General features: G+C 44.0%; 1 protein-coding gene across 1 annotated transcript in view; it reads right to left on the minus strand.

Annotated features, from left to right (window-relative positions):
* LOC104539877 (anthrax toxin receptor 1-like) overlaps positions 1-15751 on the minus strand; it is a 37491-nt gene extending 21740 nt beyond the window's left edge. Inside the window, exons 1-5 of the mRNA XM_010183536.1 lie at positions 15600-15751; positions 4941-5012; positions 4165-4236; positions 1581-1662; positions 348-381 (exon numbers count right to left, since the gene is read on the minus strand). Coding sequence (XP_010181838.1) covers positions 348-381; positions 1581-1662; positions 4165-4236; positions 4941-5012; positions 15600-15751 — 412 coding nt within the window. The remainder of the gene's footprint in view (positions 1-347; positions 382-1580; positions 1663-4164; positions 4237-4940; positions 5013-15599) is intronic.
* Positions 15752-21478: the final 5727 nt, after the last annotated feature.

The raw sequence follows: 21478 nt of genomic DNA on the forward strand, positions 1-21478 counted from the left end.
TTAACAGCAACTCCACATGTTTCGGAAGGAAGAAGCAATGGTTACCTGAGTCCTCAAGCAAAAAGAACAAGATAGGGTAACAGAGAGTTTTGTTAGGAGTAGGCATCTTCATTCAACCTGGCTTTTAATTTTTGGCCTGAAATATTCATTCCAGCTCTGGATCCTTAAAGCTCCACCTGTTCTTTTTCCTTTTCAGGAACACCTACCCTGAACAGCATTGCATTTCTGTAAGAATAGGAGCCACCCCCCATCTTCCCCACAGCGAAGCTGCATTTCAAATCTATTAGAGTTATCAGTCAAAAGGAAAGAGAAAAAAAAACATTCAATGGATCAAGAAAGTCTCTCACCGTGAACATTTTCGTAGTAAATCTGTTCACTTGCCTGAAATTAAATCAGAAAATTATTAGCAATAAATTAATAACACTTTGTGGGCATCTACACACGCACCAGAAAGAAAGAGAGGGTGGCAGTGAGGATGTCAGGCGTGTAGCCTGCACACAATCTCTGCTTTCGGAGCAATCTGCTTCACAGAACAGGTTTATTGCCTATGGTTTTGGTTGTGACACTTCAAGGTCTTATCTAAAGCATAACTCAGTCAAACCGACTCTGAGGCCTCTGGCCAGCAGTAATGGAGTGTCTCACTATTCTGCTATCTGAAAATCACGTTCACCTTCCTTCTTGAGAAACTTCCAAGGTTCATTGAGAAATGTTCCCCAGCATCTCTAGATCAATTACTCTCATTGCAACTAAACCATCTGCAGAGAGATGTTCTTATGCTCCTGTCTCTCACTTGATCTATACACACGCATGTTCTGTAAGGTAGAAGGGCTTCAGTGTGCATTAAATCAAAATTAAAATGGGGCACACTGAACATATTTGGCTTATGAATTTCACTTCTGTTCCAAATTTAAATTTGGTTTTTTGGACTTCTGCAAAGTTTCTGAATTCACCAAGCTCTGGGATCTAGTTCTGGATTCCTAATGAAGAGCCGGGATCTCTGCGAAATCACCTGAATTTTCATTGTGTGTTCACATGCATTTTCAATAGGCAGACAGCTCCACAATCCTCCCAAATGCATGTGAACTAGTGAAGTGGGAGAGTGTTCAGGAGTTTAGAGAAAGTCCAGAGCTTGTAGAAAAACAGGAGAAGATCAGAGCGGGCAATGACTTCTGCACAGCATTATTTGCCCACCAGTGAGAACAGGTTAGAGTCATGGCCTCAGCCCCCACTCAACCCTAACAAGTCTGCTATAGCACCCATGCAGGACCCTAGGCAGCTTTCCACCCTTCATTGGTGCGGTTCCATGGGGGATTGCAATGCCAGAGCCTCCTGCCTTGTCCTAAGTGGAAAAGGCGGCTTCCCCCATCAAAACTGAAGGTAAAAAGAAAGATAAGCAGTTGGGTTTGCAGCTTTTTTATACCAGCTCCAACACTCAACATGTACACTTCAGTGTACATATTGCATAAAGGGAAATAGCCCTGCTTACCTACCAGAGAATTATTAACCAGATTCCTATGTTTAACATTTCCTGAGGAGCACCCAGACACAGCTTAGAGACACCATAGCACCCATCTGCTCACCCTTTCGAATCCTTCATGCATGTATGTGTCACCTCCTGGAAGGACTTTCTGCAGCTCTTCCAGACCCTGGCGGATCTGTTCCCTGAAATGAATGTAAATGCATTGTTAGAGCCAAGATCAAATGTATCAGGAGCTGATATCCATGACATGCATGGCAGAGTCAGGTACAGAGAGGGGAAATAAACAGTTAACCCAGTGTTTATACAGACTAAGGTAACATCTGGGTAAAGAGACCTTTCTAAGGGTGTGGAAAATAGAGCAGATGTACTCCCAGTGTTCCTACAGCCTGAGGAAAGCATCACAACAGCAGCATCTCCTAGGTCAATATCCATACACTTCTTTCTAAATAAATATTCCCTGTGCAACCCTGACCAAGCCTCTGATGCAGAAGCAGAGCATCTGACTTGCACCTGGCTCACTTTCCTCACATACACTGGCTGACTTGACTGTACAAATGCAATCAAACAGCCACAAAAAGTGACATCATCTCAAACCACCCTGGCAACTCCAGTTTATTTTGACATTACACCTTCAATTCCTGTTCAAACAGACGGAGATTAAAGCCTTTCCAAGTAGCTCATTATGATCCAGGGTATATGTTTTATTTTTTTTAGAAATCCCAGGCACAGTGACAGATCAACTGAAGGCTAAATAGGGTGGGCAAACATTTGTTGTTCCACTGAGTTGCAGACGCCAAGCTCTGGAAGCCAAGTCTGGGCCAGAAATCTTTAATACCAAGATAAAACCCTGCAATGTGTGGGCAAACTACCTAATCTTCTTGGGAAAAAGATTAAGTCACTGCATGGACCACACTGACATTGCAAGACTGAATGCCAGAAGTCAGTTTTGTCCCTGCATCAGTTACCTACTTCAGAAAATCCAGTTTGTGAGATCATCACATACTCCACCTCACATCTGTGAGGCTGATTGCAGCAGAGCATTAACATTACCCATTCTACAGAGCAGTAACTCCTACAGGGAGAAAAGAGTATCTGCTTTTGCAATAGGTTGAATTATCAAACATTCAGGAACTCATTCTGTACCTGCAATAGCTCAAACCAGTTAGACACTGAGCTAACTGTGTTACACAGTGGGCTAGGGGCAGACATTTCCTCCATTCAGCTACCTGTGCACATACTAAGCCAGATGAATAAAAAAGTCAAGAGCATTTCCTGTGATCAGAGTTATTTTTCAAATGTGAGCACTGAAATGTTAAAATAGATAGCAGAGCTCTGTGAAAGATGTCAATCCAGTCCCATTAGATGCACAGAGATCTTCCAAAAGGGGTGCCAGGCACCCTCAATCTTCATGTTCAGATGCTAATAGATCACATGGAGGCATAGGCAAAGTAGAAAAGGGGCTGCCACTATTCCAGCTTTCCTATTAAGAAAGGCCAGTTTTAACTAAAGGACAAGCATGAAGCCCCCCCCTTGTTTGTCAGTCCTCAGATAAAAATCAGCAGCTCTCCATCAGACGATTTTTAGACTAACACTGTATCAATATCCTGTTCCCAGTCAACATTTCTAGGACAGCTGGGTAAATATGAAATACATTTCCACATGGGAAACACTGAAGTCTCATAGCTTAGAGCCTTAACATACTCAAGATCCTTGCAATGGGGTGCACTCACAGGGTGGGAGATGAAAAGAAGCAGAGAACAGGTTTTCCTCTGGCACCAAGACATACGTGGTTAGTTTTCTTTATACTGATTGCTGCAGTAAGTGGCAAGAGATGCTTTGACTGGCTGGGTTTAACAGCATTTTTCAAGGTTGGTATGTATGTGGACTGATTTTAGGAAAGTGGCCAGTTTCCTATTCATTCCTCTATAGTAGCTGCTCTGGTATGCAATTTCATAGACATCCAATATGTAAAACACATGCTGGCTTATACAGTCTTCACATGTGTTACATATATTTTTGCTCCACGTGGCAATGAAGTTAACAGAGGAAGCAAGTGCGATTAAAGGACCTCATCCAGCTCTCCTTAAAGTCCGAATAAAACAAAAAAATCCATCGCATAGATTTTACCGAGATTAATTTAAGGATCTACAAGGGGATGGCAAGAACATGCTTCAGAAATATGGCAATCAAACTGTCATTGCCAAAAAATACACAATCCACACTGAACACTGTTTGCCTAGAACATACCTTCAGTCCTCCTAAGAAATCATGCTCCCTGCTACTTCAAGAGTATGGGTATCACCTACAACTTTCAAGGTTGTTTTCATGGGAATGGAGTTTCACTCATTTGTTTGCAGAAGAAACTCCCCAAGGATGTTTCAAAGGCAACAAAGCTCTGTGGAAGGCAGACTCCTTCAATGAAAGCTGTTTAAGTTAGAACCCTAATCGCTGATGTTAGAAGTTAAAATGAAGTTAAAATTAAGAAGACAACCTCTGCCTTCAGAGGCTTTAATGCCTTCTAGCAGAGTGGGTGCCATAGGTGAAAATAGGCAGGTGAGTCAAATTGAGAAGCACAAAGGTGTCATAACATTGACACGGTGGACTGGAAATAATTGAGCAAGGACAGGGAAAGAAACTACAACAAGGACACAAAAGCTGCTGTGCACCTTCAAGCCTCCTCTTACCTGTCTTCTGTTAACCTCATTAGAATTGTCCCTCTAGTTGAAAAAACGATGAAGGACATCCTCAGCTGAGGGCTGGAGGAGGAGAGAAAAAAGAAAATGATTTTGGTGGTCTGGACCAGAGTTTACTGTTTGTGCAACACCAAACACACAGGGCGCTCCGATTGCTATCCAGATTATGACTGTACAGGATGAAAGACGGGACTGAGCAGCACAAGGTGGCTTGCCCTGGGCTTTCCCAGTCAAGGCAAACCATGAGGAATCCTAAAAGATGTAAATAGCACTTGTATCATGACCTTTGCATTGCTAAAGCAAGAAAGGCTTGAGTACATCCTGGTATCACCACGGAGACGAAGGAAAGATAATTATGTTTATCATAACACATCCCACCCACTGGCCTGGGGGATTTTTCATCATCTCAAGGCATTCAGTGCCTGAAAGCCACAGCCTCAGGCTGCTCCCTGCAGACCCAAAACTCTGTCCCTCAGGCAGTAGCAGCCACCTCAGCAACTAGAGGATTCCTTCCCCATAAAAACACACCATGGAAGTCAGGCAGGGAAAAATAGGGAATAATTAGCTTATCTACTCCTTTTTCCTGCATGACAGAAATCTGGGGAAAAGCAGTCAATGGGATGATGTGAGAAAAGCCTTAATAACTCCATCCACACCAGGGGACTGGCACCAGCGTGTGCTGCTGCACTGCAATGGAGAGCTCGGCTCCTGGCTGCTGGCACACACACACATCCTCACCCCGTTATCTGCAGAGCAGCACTTCTTACCTTATGAACTTGCGGGCCAGATGCTCCACAAAATGATATATTTCATTCCAATGGTGCAGGACACTTCCTGATCTAGGGAAACAATTATTACAGGAGATATTAGTTTAATTGCTGCTACTGTAGTTTTTCCAGCCTAGTGTTTTGTTACACATTGCTTAGCTAGCAATTTGGTTTTGTTTTGTTTAAAACTCGCTGTCCATATTTTTCCTTTAAAGAGATATTAAACTGTAAATGACATTTCCTACTTAACTTGGAAAAGCAAGAATAATTCACACTCCACGCAAGTGTTTGAGGCTACACTTGACAAAAACATATGGTAGTTACGCAGGACCTTTAGCACAGCCCTAAGCAAATAAACCCTGTGTGAGTGAAGACCTGTCTCTCTGCACAGCATTTTACATTAATTCCACCAACTCACTTGCCATACCATTATGCAGAGCTTTTATCTCAAGTGTATTTTGAGAACAACATGCAGTTGGAGGAACAGATTATTAAACTTCTCCAGCACTTCCACCGGAGACTATGAAGAGTAAAACACCGCAGGTCCACATCTGAATTGTTCTGGCTCTTTCTTTCACACCTTAGTTAAAGGCAAAACAAACCAATTTTGCTCCTCAGGAAAATAAGCTATGGACTATAATGGGACGGGATTATCGCAGAATCACACAGAATCCCAGACCGTTAGGGATTGGAAGGGACCTCCAAAGCTCATCCAGTCCAATCCCCCTGCCGGAGCAGGAACACCCAGATGAGGTTACACAGGAAGGCGTCCAGGCGGGTTTTGAATGTCTGCAGAGAAGGAGACTCCACAACCTCTCTGGGCAGCCTGGGCCAGGGCTCTGGCACCCTCACTGAGAAGAAGTTTCTTCTCCAATTGAAGTGGAACCTCCTGTGTTCCAGTTTGTGTCCGTTACCCCTTGTCCTATCATTATTTCTCACCAAGAAGAGCCTGGCTCCATCCTCGTGACACTCACCCTTGAAATATTTATAACCATGAATGAGGTCTCCCCTCAGTCTCCTCTTCTGCAAACTAAAGAGCCCCAGCTCCCTCAGCCGCTCCTCAGAAGGGAGATGCTCCACTCCCTTGATCATCTTTGTAGCCCTACGCTGGACTCTCTCCAGCAGTTCCTGTCCTTCTTGAACTGAGGGCCCAGAACTGGACGCAATATTCCAGATGCGGTCTCACCAGGGCAGAGTAGAGGGGCAGGAGAACCTCTCTGCCCTACAACCACCCCCTCCTGATACACCCCAGGATGGCATTGGCCTTCTTGGCCACAAGGGCACAGTGCTGGCTCATGGTCATCCTGCTGGCCACCAGGACCCCCATTCTTCTTTATATTGTAAGAGTGAGGAAAAAATTAGGTTAATCAGAATCTTTCAGCACTAAATGCCTCTTCTGGCATAAACACTTCTATGAACACTGGAATATTAATACAGGGGAAAAAATTCCTTCCTAGAGTTGAAAATAAATGTGTCACCACTTATTTCATTCATTGACTACAATTAAAAATATTTATAGGGGAAATAACCATTGCAGCTTTAATAGAAACTTCATTGATCCGCAGCCTGAGGGAAGAAAGATGAACATTTGATGAGGTGTTTTTTCAGTTCACAGAAAGAAAAGGCATTTGATTCACCTCTGTTCTACCTTGGACCTGTGACTGCCAATGAATCTCCATGAAGAGTTTCACCCAGATACTGCTCCCCTGGGACAGCCAGCCCCAGCCTGGCTGCGTGCAGCGTTACTTCACTTCCTTTAGTGAGCACGCAGACCACATCGCACGGTCATACACATCCCTCCCTATCCTCCCCGCACCTGGCTTTCATTTACAGCCGCTCAGCAAGAAACCTTGGCCTTACTCCTTGCTCCATCACCCATTAAGCCATTCTTTCTTTGTATGACCCCAATATGTCCAAAGGCAACCTCAGCTGCAATGAGGACCATTGCAAGAGCGTATCTGGGAAAAAGTGAACTCTCTCGTTTTCATTGCACAAAGGACCTGATACCAAATGCACCTCTTTAAAGATAAGCTTACAGACACTCCTCTTTGGTCCATAATTGCAAGAGACATTGCAGAGGAGACCTGACCATAAGCAAATGCTAAGAGTGCCGTGTTACTTCTTGGCTCTCTTGCCTTTCACCAGGCCAGGACTTGAAATCATTGCTTGTTCTACACACAAATGTGTATCAAAGAAACACCACTAGCAAGGGTCTTGATAACCTAATTAAACCCCATAGACAGTGGGAAAATTGGTGTCTTACAACAGATGAAGGGTGAGCTGCATCAGGACTTGCTCTCAAAGAAGAAATTTAACCCCCCCTGTGTCCAAACTGCAAACTGAGACACACAGAGCTCAACCCCAGGTGCAAATTCCTCTCAGATTTATGGAATAACTCTGAGACCTTGGGGCACTCCAGTCCCAGCAATGCCAAACAGCCCAAATCGCTTCTGAGAACTGGCCTGGAAAATAAGCATTTATTGTCTTTACATGGTGAGGCATAAAAGAAACCCTTGACTTTAGAGCAATGGTTACATCAGTCTCCAGAAGACACGTGAAGCCAAGGCTTCGTTAGCCATAAAACAATTACTACCTCCTTCAGTGAAATGTATGCTGCTTTAAACCATAATCCACCTCTCAAAAAAAGTACACCTCATTAAAGTTTCATGTCTTCTGAACCAGCTGGCAGCAGACATGTGAAGCTGGGACCCTTTCACAAGTACAACCTAACCAACCATCAGCTAGGATGGCCATACTACGCTTCACGTTAAGGGAAAACTCAGCACTCAGCCTTTGCCAACACAGAAATTCTTGCTGGCCCCCACTTGCACCGTGCAGCCCTGGATGCTGCATTAGCCGTTAAAAATACAGTTATTTCTTCCCCTTTGTTATAAGGCTCTGAACAAAAGCTGACCATCACTTAAAATTCCTGTTGCAGCAAGGCGACTGGGGATGAGACCCAGCCACAGAGCACATGAGGTATGCAGGGAGTCACATAAAACTCCTGTCATAGGCCACGGCTCTGAGAAGTCATGTGTTTTCCAAAACCAGCATTTGCCAGAACAAAGCTTAAAACCCACTGGCTCAGGTCAATGATGTGCCAGTCAACAGCACTTCCTGTTTAAGTGTCCAGTTGTGGACCCCTCAGTTCAAGAAGGACAGGAACTGCTGGAGAGAGTCCAGCGTAGGGCTACAAAGATGATCAAGGGAGTGGAGCATCTCCCTTCTGAGGAGCAGCTGAGGGAGCTGGGGCTCTTTAGTTTGCAGAAGAGGAGACTGAGGGGAGACCTCATTCATGTTTATAAAGATTTAAGGGTGAGTGTCACGAGGATGGAGCCAGGCTCTTCTCGGTGACAAACAATGATAGGACAAGGGGTAACGGACACAAGCTGGAACACAGGAGGTTCCACTTCAATTGGAGAAGAAACTTCTTCTCAGTGAGGGTGACAGAGCACTGGCCCAGGCTGCCCAGAGAGGTTGTGGAGTCTCCTTCTCTGCAGACATTCAAAACCCGCCTGGACGCCTTCCTGTGCAACCTCATCTGGGTGTTCCTGCTCCGGCAGGGGGATTGGACTGGATGAGCTTTGGAGGTCCCTTCCAATCCCTAACGTTCTGGGATTCTGTGATTCTGTGTTTGCCTTAAGCAGTTTTTTCAGGTAAGCACTGCTTTTTAGTTCTTCACACCACTATGGCTTCAGCTCCTGCTGCATCTCCTCCCCTTCATCATCCTCACTCCCTCCCTCACATCCTCCCCACCAACACTCCCATCTTGATGCCCTCTGGAACACAGCTCCGAGCATCTGAAGTTGCAGCTCTTTTTCCATTAAACCTTCCTACACATCTATTAACACACAAAAAGAAAAACCTGAGGTTCAAGAGCAGTGGGATGTTAAACATCTATTTTAAGGATTTATTTGCAGTCTACTGGCAGTTAATTTCTCCACTTATTCAAGCCCAGGTGTCAGTGGCTATAAATGCCCAGATCTGCATTTAGAAAAAGTATTCATCTAATACATAAAATACATTTTCTGAAGCCCACTTCAGACTTCTTACAGTCCTCACTTGGCATAAAATGGGCAGAACCAATGAAACCAACCCTTTTTGCAGTCAGTAGCAGGTTCACAAGACCAGCATTAGGTTACAGTGTCGCTCTCCACAGCTTGTGGCTGTGTCATTCAGAAGCCTCACAGTAAAAGACATTTGTCACTTATAAAGCCTCCCATAAGGCAAGCCAAGAATTCTGAGTAGACAGCTATTTCTAAAGCCTAACTGTAAGACAATAAAAGCCAAGTTTCAAATCGTTATCTTTTCATATTCCCAAAGAGAAACAAGATGTTCTGCTCGCTAGCCAACACTCTGCAGCTGAATGGTTGATGCTATAAACTTGCAATTTAAGAATAGGCTCATGGTGACGATGCCAAATCCTCTTGCTGGAGAAAAGCCCAATAAGTGGAAATTAAGACTAAGTAAACCATTATGCCTTTAGCAAGAAAATGACACATTCTGTGGTCAACGGTGCTGGCATTTTGTACATCTAAATTAAATGCAAGGGTGAGAGACACTCCATGTGGCTCTGTGACTGCAGACACTGAGAGCCACACTGGCTAAATCCTGTCCTCCCGCAGGTGCTTTTCTCCCCCCGTAACCCACAGCTGCAGCAGCTCAGACCTCCTCACACATTGTCTGTCTTGCACTTTTTAGACTCCTCCTTTCCATTTCTGTCATTGCACCTTCTCAGAACACCCATGGTTTTATTTAATTCACAAACTAGAAGAGAACAGAATCAAGGCCACAGACTCTTATACGAAGACTTCGCACCGGCTACGTGTACTGCAGCTGTCAGAAGTACATTTCAGAGACTCACAGTGATCCAAATTTTCCTTAAACATCCACAGTTTTGGACTAACTTCAAGAATCCTCATAGCTGTCAGAGGTGGCGTTGACCCAAGTTTTGCAGCATCTTTTTATTGAGGTCATTAAAAATAACACAAATGAGCCCAAAAGCCTCTTTCATCTTTCCAAATACTTCAGGAGCGATTTTGAAAACTCTATAGAACACGAAGATGTCAGAGAGGTGACACAATTCTGAGGAAATATTACTCACTTGTGCCACACTTCACCCGTGACAGCTCACCAGAGCTGTCAAACCCTTGAGGTTACAGGGCCTATGGAGGTGCCGGATAAACCTCCAAGCCCAATTGCAGTACAAGAACATTCTTCTCCTCCTGATCGGCAGGGAATATCTAAAAATCCAACTAAGAAACAAGTAACCATGGACTGAATTTACTGAATTTATCAAGCAGCAGGTAAAGTGCAAAGTGCTGATGGCACACATTTAGTTCTGGATGTAAAGTAGCTGCCACCCATCCCTTTTACCAAGGAAGAGTGATCCTTAGATTCACTGCTGACTAAAAACCAGGTACACAGGTCTTTACGGGCAAGGATTTCACACATTAACTTAGCTCATTGCAACTGCACACCTACAGCAGACTTCGGTGTGAATTACGTTCCTTCACAGAATCACGAAGGTTGGAAGAGACCTCTAAGATCGTGAAGTCCAACCATCAACCCAACCCCACCATGACCACTAACGAGGCAACAAGAAAAAGACCCAAGAACACACAAATTTCTCCACCCTGCCTTGCTGGCATCCCTCAACCCTCACGCTAAAACAAAGGAAAACTCTGTCTCCATATACTTGCAACCTCCTGCCATCCAAACCAAATGTACACATCGCTCTGGATTCAGGCCTGTGACTGCAGAAAACCAATTAAGGAACTGCTGATTTGGTCAACAAAGATCAGAGATGAATTTGAATCTATTTCTGCAGACGCTTAATTTTTCTATTACCAACTGAAGGCTTCTGTTTCTTCAGATACTACTCAGCTCTGTAAGGGTCCTGTGTTAGCTCTGCTGGAGAGGGGAAGAGTCCCTGCTATGAGAATCACTTCACGTAGGTCAGTCTCCCTACCTGGAAATGCAAAGTTTCTGCTTTCCATCCCACTGTGGCCCCTATGTTCTTCTACAACCTGAGTGTAAATCTGGCTTAAGTCCTGCTTAAGTCACAGTAACTACAGCTACTAACACTAGATTCAAAGAAACAACTCTTAGCCTCTCTAGAGCAGGAGGCTCACGTCAATACTACCGGTTAAAAATAGATGGGCTGTCTGGCTGAATAATGGAGGGATCACAGGAAACAGTTTGGATTACTTGCTTCATTTTGCCAAGGATATTTTAGAGCCAAGTTTTCTTCCACACACACACAGTTCCTTGCGTGTTTTCTGCACAGGGGTATACGATGCCTGCGATTTGCACACAACGGGCAAGAACATAGGAAACAGCACCTTTGACATACAGAGGATACAGCAAAATATTACCCAAAAGATGTGCTTGTTGTTATTGCGTCCTCCCTACCTGCAAATAAATTAATCTGGAGCTGCCTCTGAATGCTCCAGCTGTGCTCGTGGGGCTGGTTATATACTACAGCACTAAATACCATGGCGATTAAGGGGTGGGTCATAGTCTCAATTAGTCACAGGGATGATATTTTTAGAATCACTGAACAACATCAGCAAAAACAAATGTTTGCTTTTTTATATATCAACATCCTGCTGCTTCCTCATTCTTCCTTCTTAATGAAAGCCCTAGATCTTAACTCCCATCCCGGCTGTAAATTCTCTGGCACCACCTTCTGCCATTCGTTTTGCTACCATTCATTCGGAGCCTCAATCCATGAACAGCCAAACAAACTGGAACAGGACAAACCATTTAGGATGTCTCTCAGCAATCCTCCCAAAACTGTCTGGCCTTACCTTCCACGACACTGGGCTCACTGTGGTATGGCCTCCACTTTAAGATGTTCAGCACCTTACATGATCAGATCCTGCATACAGCCTAGATAGCAAAGAGCACACAACTGTACTCTATAGCACACAGTGTGAGCTGTAGTCTTCTCCATCCAGAAATGGATTAATCCGCTCTTAATTCATGTGAATACAATTCCTTCAGTGAATGTGCTGTCAGGTAGCTCAGAATTTCAAGTTAGGTGTTTGTAACACTATTTTTTCCTTTCAAGTTTGCTGCCTGTCAAGCAACGATTCCTAAGAGAGCTGGCAAACCATAGTTTCCTCCAAAGCTGGAGTGCTGAACCAACAACAGCGTGACAACTGCAGTTTTAGTTGGCGAGGAGTTTGTCCAACTCAAACCGCAGTCCTCTGGGGTGTCTTTGCATCATTTTTGGAACTTAACTCCATTAGCCTGAGGTCCAATGGTCACAGCACGAGAGGCCTTCTTTTTGCTATCTAAGCTGTGTGAGAAATGAAAGCCATAAAAGTGCACACACAGAGATTAAGGATGCTATTGTAACCTAGCAAGCAAATCTGGTATCACTCAACTTCTGTTCTGTTCGTTACATGCACATCAAGGCTGCATAGCGTAACAGGATTATTTCTGGGTGGCTGAATGCTGGATCGTCTTCTCCTTCATGACCATGAGAAATGGGAGATTTCCTTCAGGCCCCTCGAGCATGCCATCTGCAGGGAGTCACGTCTCCAGCTGTCTGCAGGCAGCTGGAGGAATCCTGGTTTCCCTTCAAACACTTCAGACAGCAAATTTGCAGGAGTCTCCCAAGGAGAACACTGCAGGGAGCCAGAGCATCAGAGGCTGCAGGAGATGATTCTGCCCCTCTGCTCGACTCTGGTCAGATCCCACCTGCAGTGCTGGGTCCAGCTCTGGGGCTCCCAATATAAAAAGGCCATGGAGCTGTTGGAGCGAGTCCAGAGGAGGCTACAAAGATGCTCAGGGGTTGGAGCAGCTCTGCTATGGGGACAGGCTGAGAGAGTTGGGGCTGTTCAGCCTGGAGAAGAGAAGGCTTTGGGGGCACCTTATTGCAGTCTCCCAGTTCCTGAAGGGGTCCTACAGGAAAGCTGGGGAGAGACTTTTTACAAGGGCAGGTAGCAATAGAATGAGAGGGAATGGTTTTAAACTAGAGGAGGGGAGATTTAGACTGGATATTAGGAAGAAATTCTTCCATGAGAGGTGGTGAGGCCCTGGCCCAGGTTGCCCAGAGAAGCTGTGGGTGCCCCCTCCCTGGCAGTGCCCAAGGCCAGGTTGGACGGGGCTTGGAGCAGCCTGGGCTGGTGGAGGTGTCCCTGCCCATGGGGACTTGGACTGGAGGAGCTTTAAGTTCCCTTCCAACCCAAACCACGCTGTGATTCCATGATCACTTCACAAGAACAGCCTGTTACAGGTGCCCCTTCCCCAGGGCGTTACATGTTCACTTTGAAAGGGCTTCTTGTGGCCAGAAATATGCTTCAAGAGCCAGCATCGTGACAAGGATTGGGCATGGCACAGCAGCTGGAACGTGTCTGGTGAGCAGCACGCATACACGGTGCTAAATGGACCGAAGGAGTCACTAAATCCAAGCAGGCTCTGAGGCAAATGGGGCAGCAGAGGGCTCCAGCACTGGTGACTTCCAGGGCTGTGTTTGTTGTTTTTATACGACTCCTTTGATCCCAGAAAGTGGGTTGCTTAATATGTTAATGGCTTGATTCCACCACTGAAATTAACACTTCATGTTTCAGAATGCAAATATCTTCTGCTTTGGTATCCTTTATCACTTATAATAATTTTTAGTCATTTTTAGAGCTATTTCAAAGGAAAACAGTGAGCCCTAAATCTATTATTATCATTTCATATCTTGCCTGAAAGCCTCTATAGGCATCACCTCTCTTCACATTCAAGACTTCAGCAGCATTTTTGAAAGCATTTTCTAGACATTTGGAAGCTCGAAAACCCAGGCTAAATAAGACTCAAGTTTTTTAAAACTTTAGCTTAGCCTCTGAGTTTAAAGTTTTAAAGTTACTCCAGCACAGTTAATCTCTTCTCAACCTCCTTAAAGGCTGAGCAATTGAGTGTACAGCACATTGCACACACCAGCACCTTAAACACCGTAACTCTGCTCCAAATTCCACCAGAGACCAAGAACATTTTGACATCAGACCCTGTTCATTTCTGCACCAGAAAAATCCCAGAAACAAAAATCCCACAACTGTCAAAGCAGGATTTTTTGGTTGGATACCTTGATAAATACGCTGAGGTAAGCCTGCCTACTTTAAAGTTTGTGCCAAGCTTCGTATTTCCACCCAGACTCATAATCCCCTGAGCAAGCTACAAAGTCATGCCTTTGGTAAGAGGACAGCAGAGAACTTGAAATAAGTGGCTGTTAAAGTTACATTGGCTCCAGGGTATAACACAGCACATCCATCACATTTGGGAAAACCTTCAGTTCTTCTTCAACTTTCAGGGAGATGCAGCTTGTGAAAGCTGTCTGCAGTACAAATCATGCCCCTTTTTATTTTGTATGTAGAAATAAAAGTATTCCAGTTAATAACTGAACAGCCAAAACAACAAAATGCATTAGACAGGTAGATCATTCCACTGAATAAAGTTAAATAAATAAATCTCTATCTCCTTCCCCTGGAGCATCAGGACAACTGGCACATTAAAGCATCCACTGTCTCAGTCTTACATTTTACCCAGTATTTTGTAATAAAGAGTTATGTAATTCCAAGTCATTTATACAAACGGAATGTGGGAGCTACTGCAAAACACCAGAGGAGCAGCCAGAAGGCTTCATCTGCGAGCACTTTTGGCAAGTTGCAAATGCTTTCCTGTCTCTGAGATTTATGGTCAATAATGTCAGTACCATGGCTCTGGCACACATATTCTCAAGTATTTCCAAACCTTTGGTTCAAAATAACTAATCTTAATCAAGAAAATTAGGAGAATCATTTTAGCTAGCACTTTTTTAATACTTTTTTTGCAAACGATTGTGTTGCTTCAATATGAAGCTTTCCGAAGCTCAGCACGTATCTGTTTCATATTGCTGCATCTCCAAACTGAAGGCTTGTAAAGAGGCAAACTTACCAGTGCCAAGAAGATGACACTACCACAAATTGGTGATGAATAAAGGAAGATAGGAAGTTATCTTCAGTATAAACAGTTAAGCAGTCAAAATATGCATTTGATTAACAGGAAACAAAGAAAATGTGACTCAGTGTAGAGAAAATAAAGCTCTCTTTAAATAAGGCACTGTAGCTGTTTTCCATCACACGGGTGAAATTCAGACACTTTCAAAGGGAGCAACCACCTCTCAGAGCCCCATCTTCAACTGCAGTTGCTGCTCCAGAAGTTTCAGAGCTGAGGAGCAAGGGTAAAGCCGCAGACCTGCAGGCAGGAGAGCATTTCCTCCACGTTTTCAGCTCCAGAATGAATGCCTGCAAAAATAAGCTCTCCAACCCCTGCTTTAATGAGTGCCTCGACCTTCAGTTCAGAGGGGAACCAGAAAGGACCAGGGGTTTGACCTTCTCCCGACCACTACGGGGTGAAGCATACAATAAAGCTTCTGTATCAGCCACAGGAAAATTGATATCAATTTGATTTACAGAGCACAATGGGATTATGCATGAGACCTACCCAAGAAGTTACCACAACAAAAACAGAGGCAGAGTAGTAAGGAGTTTCACGGGTCCCTTGGGGACACAGCAAATTCTACAAAACCAAAATGTAAAGAAAACCTCCTTGGTACCAGTACGTACCATTGCAGTTCATGCCTAGAGAAAGATTTCGTTGAAAAAGAACAGAGCAGAAGTGACTTACTTGTCTAGAATGAAATACAAATCAAATCCTCCGTAACAGGCAGGACCACCATTCTCTCTTTTTCCACCTTGTCCATCACAGGTTAGCACAAAAGTTGCTAGCAAGAAACATTTGAAGCCAAATCTCAAGATGCTTTGCTTTGCAATGGCCATTATATCCAGACAGGAGGAGAAAAAGAAATCTCTTCTTCCAAGGCTCCTTTATTTCACAGGTTTCTCCACAAAAGCCATTCAATGACCTTTAAAGGCGTATACGTATACTTTATTCCTTAAAACTCCACTTGCAACAGTTGTCCTCAGGAATTGCAAGACTTTCCCCCTTGTTTCCCTTGCACTTCTGTTTCTGGGTTTCAGATTTCAAGATGCACAATACTGTATTTCACTTTTTTTTTTTTAAAGGGACTTGACCCTCAGTCTCACTTGCAGCTCTCTGAAAGCAGCACTATTGTATTGTGAGAGAAGAAGCCTCCCAACAAACCTTGCTTTGTCACAGACTTCAGAAAACACAGGCAGGGTTTGAGAGTTTCCTCCTCCCGCCCCCCCTCCTTTAATTATTATTGTTATCATTAAGGATGGTAAGATTTCTTTTCCTCAGCAAAAAAAGCTCAGAGAATGCCACCTTGTGGCGAAAACTCAAGCTGACTGGGGTTTCTGGTTTTAAGCATCTCATTCGTGCAGAGCACACCAAACACACACCACAGCAGCTGTGGGTATGAACGTAGAAGCGGTTTGCTTGCAGCAGCAACATAGCGCTGTGACACATCTTTAATTCATTTAAATACATCTTTGTTTCCCATGTACGCAGAGTTTAAAGACCTTTAAAAACTTGGAGTAGCTTCACAAAGGTTAAAGTGCTAAGCCGTGCCAGGTTTCATCCCTTGTGTTTTCTCAGTCTTGAGACATCTCAAGCAACATCTGCACCTATGAAACAAGTTTCCCCCTTTTACCATTCTTAGCAAACTCATTCCAGCCACTAGAGCCTAAACCCTGCTTCTTCCAAGAAAACTCTCCAGAAAATGTGACTTCAGCTACACTTGCATTTTCAATCTCCTTCCACAAACCCGAAAACCTGAGCTCAAAACCAAGAACATTCCCCAATCAGAACAGTCCCCATACCTGGATTACAAATTAGTCAGGCACTTTGCATGACTAAAACGTTGGGAGTGTTCTCCCTCCCACACCTAGATACGTTCAGCAAATGCACCAGCTCCATCACAGAATCACAGAATCACAGAACGTTAGGGATTGGAAGGGATCTCAAAAGATCATCCAGTCCAATCTCCCTGCTGGAGCAGGGGGGATTATCACCTCTAATGTGGGTAACACAGAGACACGGGCAAATGACACCTCCTCGGTCCTGCTGTCAAATCCTGATCAGACCTAAAGGAAGTACAGATCCCTTGGAAATCAAAGCTTCTCTAGGGTAGACAAGAGGATAATCTGGTGTTCTGTGGATGGAGATTTTGGGCCTCCAAACTCAAGAGGAGCTGGGAGTGTGGGTGTGAGTCTTTAACCCTTAATCTGAGAGTGGTACCACAGCTCATTACTGCACAGGCAGAATCAAAGAATCACAGTCATTAAAGTTGGAAGAGACCTCTAAGATCAAGTCCAAATGTCAACCCAACCCCACCATGGCCACTAAACCATGTCCTGAAGTGCCGCATCCAGGCGCTGCTTGAACCCCTCCAGGGATAATCTGGTATTTTGTGGATGGAGATTTTTGGGCCTCCATACCTAAACTCAAGAGGAGCTGGGAGTGTGGGTGTGTCTTTAACCCTTAATCTGAGAGTGGTACCACAGCTCATTACTGCATAGGCAGAATCAAAGAATCACAGTCATTAAAGTTGGAAGAGACCTCCAGGATCACCAAGTCCAAACATCAACCCAACCCCACCATGGCCACTAAACCATGTCCTGAAGTGCCGAATCCAGGCGCTGCTTGAACCACTCCAGGGATGGTCACTCCACCATTGCCCTGGGCAGCCCCTGCCAGTGCTTGACCACTAAGAAGTGGTCAAACAGATGATCTACATCGAGAAGGAACAGAAGCAAGCCACAATGTCAGAAACTTGTACGAGAGCCTTTTGCTGAGGCAGCTGCAATGCTGCCCAAGCTGAGAGTTAGCACCTGCACCAACCCTGGATGGGCAAAATGTGAAGGCAGATGCTCCTGTGTGGGTAGCTGTGACCTGCTGTGTGCATAGCTGAGTAATGTAGTTGATTGAATCCTGTGAGATGAGGTTGCTAGGGGATCTTAAAGTATAGAGCTGTAGTTCCTGCAACCAGCATAAGGGTGCAAGATAAGAAAGTAGGGTTTGGGGGTTTAAAAGTTTTGTGTGGATGCTTTGGATCAAATCTATTTATACTCATGAAGCTTGAATTGCACAAATTATGAGATTGCATATAGAAGGTTTTATGTGTGTATTTGAACATTGTGTTGCATTAAGGAAGGGGATAAGACTAGTCTAGGGGTTCTTTTTTGGTATTTTAAAAGAAAAGAATCTTAATGGAGCATGTAAATATGGGAAGGGTGGAAGAAAAGCTTGCTCTCTAGGGACTGATGTGCTGGTTTTGAGCAATCTTGGAAAAGTGCTTAGGGCCAACTTCTGATCAGAGGTACAGCTAGGGCTCCTACTACAGCCATGTAAAGTATCTTGCTTTCACTAGCTTATTGCATGTCTATGCCCTAAAGATTAAAAGCAGACGGAGAATCTCTTTCATTTGTTCCTGGCTGGCCCCAAGATGAACAAATACATAGAGTTAAGAAAAAAAAAATTAAAAAACAATCACAAAGCTGTACCTCAGAAATATAATTTTGGCCTGAAGCAGCAGAGGGAAAGGAGGGAAAGTGGAGGAGGAGATCAGATTCTCCGTGTAGCTGTGCATGCAGGCTGACAGAAGGCCTAGGAAAACTTGGGAAAAAGCCAATGAATGAGGCATCAGACAACGCTTGGAGCATTCTGAGATGGAGGGAGCTGCTGACAAAGTGAAACACCACGCTCTGTGCTGTAACTCTGACTTTCTTCAGGGCTAGTCCTCTTCATATGCCTACCTGAAGAATGTGTCTTTTTGTTTAAGACCTGGTAATAGCAACACAATTATTGTGACACTCTGAGAAAAGCAGCTCTATAATAGGAAGCTCATGTGAGACACAAGAGAGGGTGTTGGAATTTCTGTTCCTCCCTCACTAAAAATGCTAGAAATAAAAATATTAGTAAGACTATAGCTTTGTGTGAAAGACTTAACAGCTCTTAGAGAGACCTGGTTTGTTGTGTTCTTTGTATGAAAAAGATTGGCAAGATGTTTTAACTGCATGCAGCAGTTCAAGGAGTAATTAAGCTCTAAGTGATGCCCTTGGTGTGTGAATAGAATTTGCATATGTAAACGGTGGTGGAAGTGGTATCAGCAGCCTTCCTTGCTTTATCATCTATTTGCTTATATGTATTTATGAGACCTTTTCTGAACTTGCAGCTTGGAAGAAGGCAGTTCTGTCTGTGGTAACAGTGCTGGTGCTGATAGGTGAGCTAGGACACGACAACATCGCGTGGGTTTTGTGAGCACTCGCTTGGGTGTCTTTGGGGGTGGTTCCCTTTGACTCACAAATATCTGGTGGGTAATGGCTGCTGCCAAGAGCTCAAAATCGTGTTCCCTACTTTTCTAGGTACTTCAGGAAGTTGTTACAACAGTCTGCATGGATAGCAGAGATGTAACAAATTGCCAATATTATTTTCACAAATATATAGAGATTATTTCACTGTAGACATCCTTAAATCCAGTGGGCCTATCTTCAAATGGCATAACTCAGCACAGCTCTGCTAGCATCAGGACAGCTACGCTGTCCTAGGTGGTGTAGGCCAACAGACTCTGGGTAGGAGTCGTGTGCCTTCACATTCCAGTTGTACAACACAACTCCAGGCTGACACCCGGTGGCCAAGAAGGCTTTTTTTCTTCCCCCGGATTGCTCTATCTTTTTAAGGGATCAATAACTCGTCTCTTGCTTTTATCTGACTTTACCCTGCTTTGATTTTGTTTGCCTCTGCTGTAATATGTAAGGCTGTATTGCATTTTTTCTGGTGGTTAGAGTTTGTTCTACAAGCTTTGACAAGCGCTGCTAGATCTGCATAACCTCTTCCTGAAGAGGAGTATTAGGCTAAGTATACAGATGAAAATATATTGCTTGTAATGTATTAAATAAAATAGGAGAAAACATGGTGTAGGAAATAATTCTGCCATAGTCTAAGGTGGCCATGCAGTTGCTTTCCAAGTCTTGTTTTTTTAACTTCTGCCTAAACTTACCTAGGAGCATGGGGTGCAGTCAGAGAAGTTGTTGTCCCCTTTGGCTGGTGCTGTAGGAAGTAGGGTTGTTTAATAAGGCTATGTGCCTTATTGCATACAATTATTATTGTATTATTACTTCTTATAACAGCCTTTTCGCCTCCACTCAGTGTTGCATGTATGTCGCTTTTCGTTGCTTTTACTTTCACCATTTCCAAGCACTTTGCCAGGGCTGCAGCACCCTTGCAGCAGCTCTGGAAGTGGTTTTTTTTTTATGTTCACTTATAGCCAGACAAAATTCAGCACAGTCTACTCAAAGGGACATCTATCATTAGTGCTGTTTTTCTTCATAATTGAATCTAGATAAAGATAATCAGCCTGATTCCCACTGACCCTGAGTTTGGAGCAAACACTGAGGAAATCATTAGGGGCTTCTGATTTTCAGCATTTCTGAAAACTGGGTGGCTGAGTTTGCCCTCCCTCCTTAAATGAAAGCACTCAGTTAAAAGTGTTTTCTAAGAACCTGACTTTAAAACACCAAATGCTCTGATAACCAAGTCCAAAACCACAGCACAGGTGTCAATATTCTCAGTCCTCTGTGACTCACAAGAATGCAAACTCAAATATTCTCCTCAGGAGTCTTTTCAATTTGATCATATAATTCTACAGCAATAATTAACCCCTTGGAGACATGAAGGTGTATGAATCCTGAAACAATTCAGTGTAAGGTACCAATGATAATCTGGAAACATGCATCTAACTTGGAGCAAGTGAAGGTACAAACAGCACTTGTGAAGCACTGTTTGTGAATGAAATTAAACTAAATGAATGTTGGGATCTTCTGCAGTTTGGTTTCCACTGGTTTTAAGGCAAAAGGATCAAGCACACATGCCCAGCAGGAGGGAGCAGAGCTGCACAGAATGAAAGATTCAGATTTACTGACTACATTTCACATAATCCTACAGGATTTAAAAATAAATCCTACCCCACTGCTGGATTTGCAGTGTCTGACTCACCCTTTTCAAAGCGCCGTAAACATGGAGGATGTGACCATTTAGCTATGAGGTAAGGCACTGTACCTTAGCTGGTCCTGGCCTTCCTTGAAGACTTTCTTTGGAAGAGGTTAATTATACTGACATGAACTTCAAACTGAGCTTGGACTGAAGTGATAAAGGGAGAATATTTCCCTCTTCAGCCTGTGTGCTGTGTTGTCAAATTATCCTTCTGCTCATCGTGTTTACAGCACTTCTTTGGCTGAATATTGTCTACTGGTTTTTGTACCGCAGTTACTAGCACATCCTTTAGATTTTACAGGACAAAATGAGTAAAGAGTGTACTAAAGAGTATATGCAGAGTGCAACTGTGGCTCTTTTAAAATCACAAATGATTTATAGCAGAGCTGGGGAGATGGTTTTGTGGACATCTGCCATTAAATGTCACCCGCTGGACTGTGGTAATTTTGTGCAGTGCAGGAGGATGGTATGGGCCAGAAGATTTGTACTGAGGCTGTTCTTGCTGTATTTGTACTTTGGAAGCCTAATCCCAGCAGTGTGAAGCAAATCTGTACATGTGCTGTGGGGATGTGCTGGCAGCACAGACTCTGGGC

The sequence above is a fragment of the Mesitornis unicolor genome, unplaced genomic scaffold (assembly GCF_000695765.1).
Source record: "Mesitornis unicolor isolate BGI_N332 unplaced genomic scaffold, ASM69576v1 scaffold474, whole genome shotgun sequence".
Lineage (NCBI taxonomy): Eukaryota > Metazoa > Chordata > Aves > Mesitornithiformes > Mesitornithidae > Mesitornis > Mesitornis unicolor.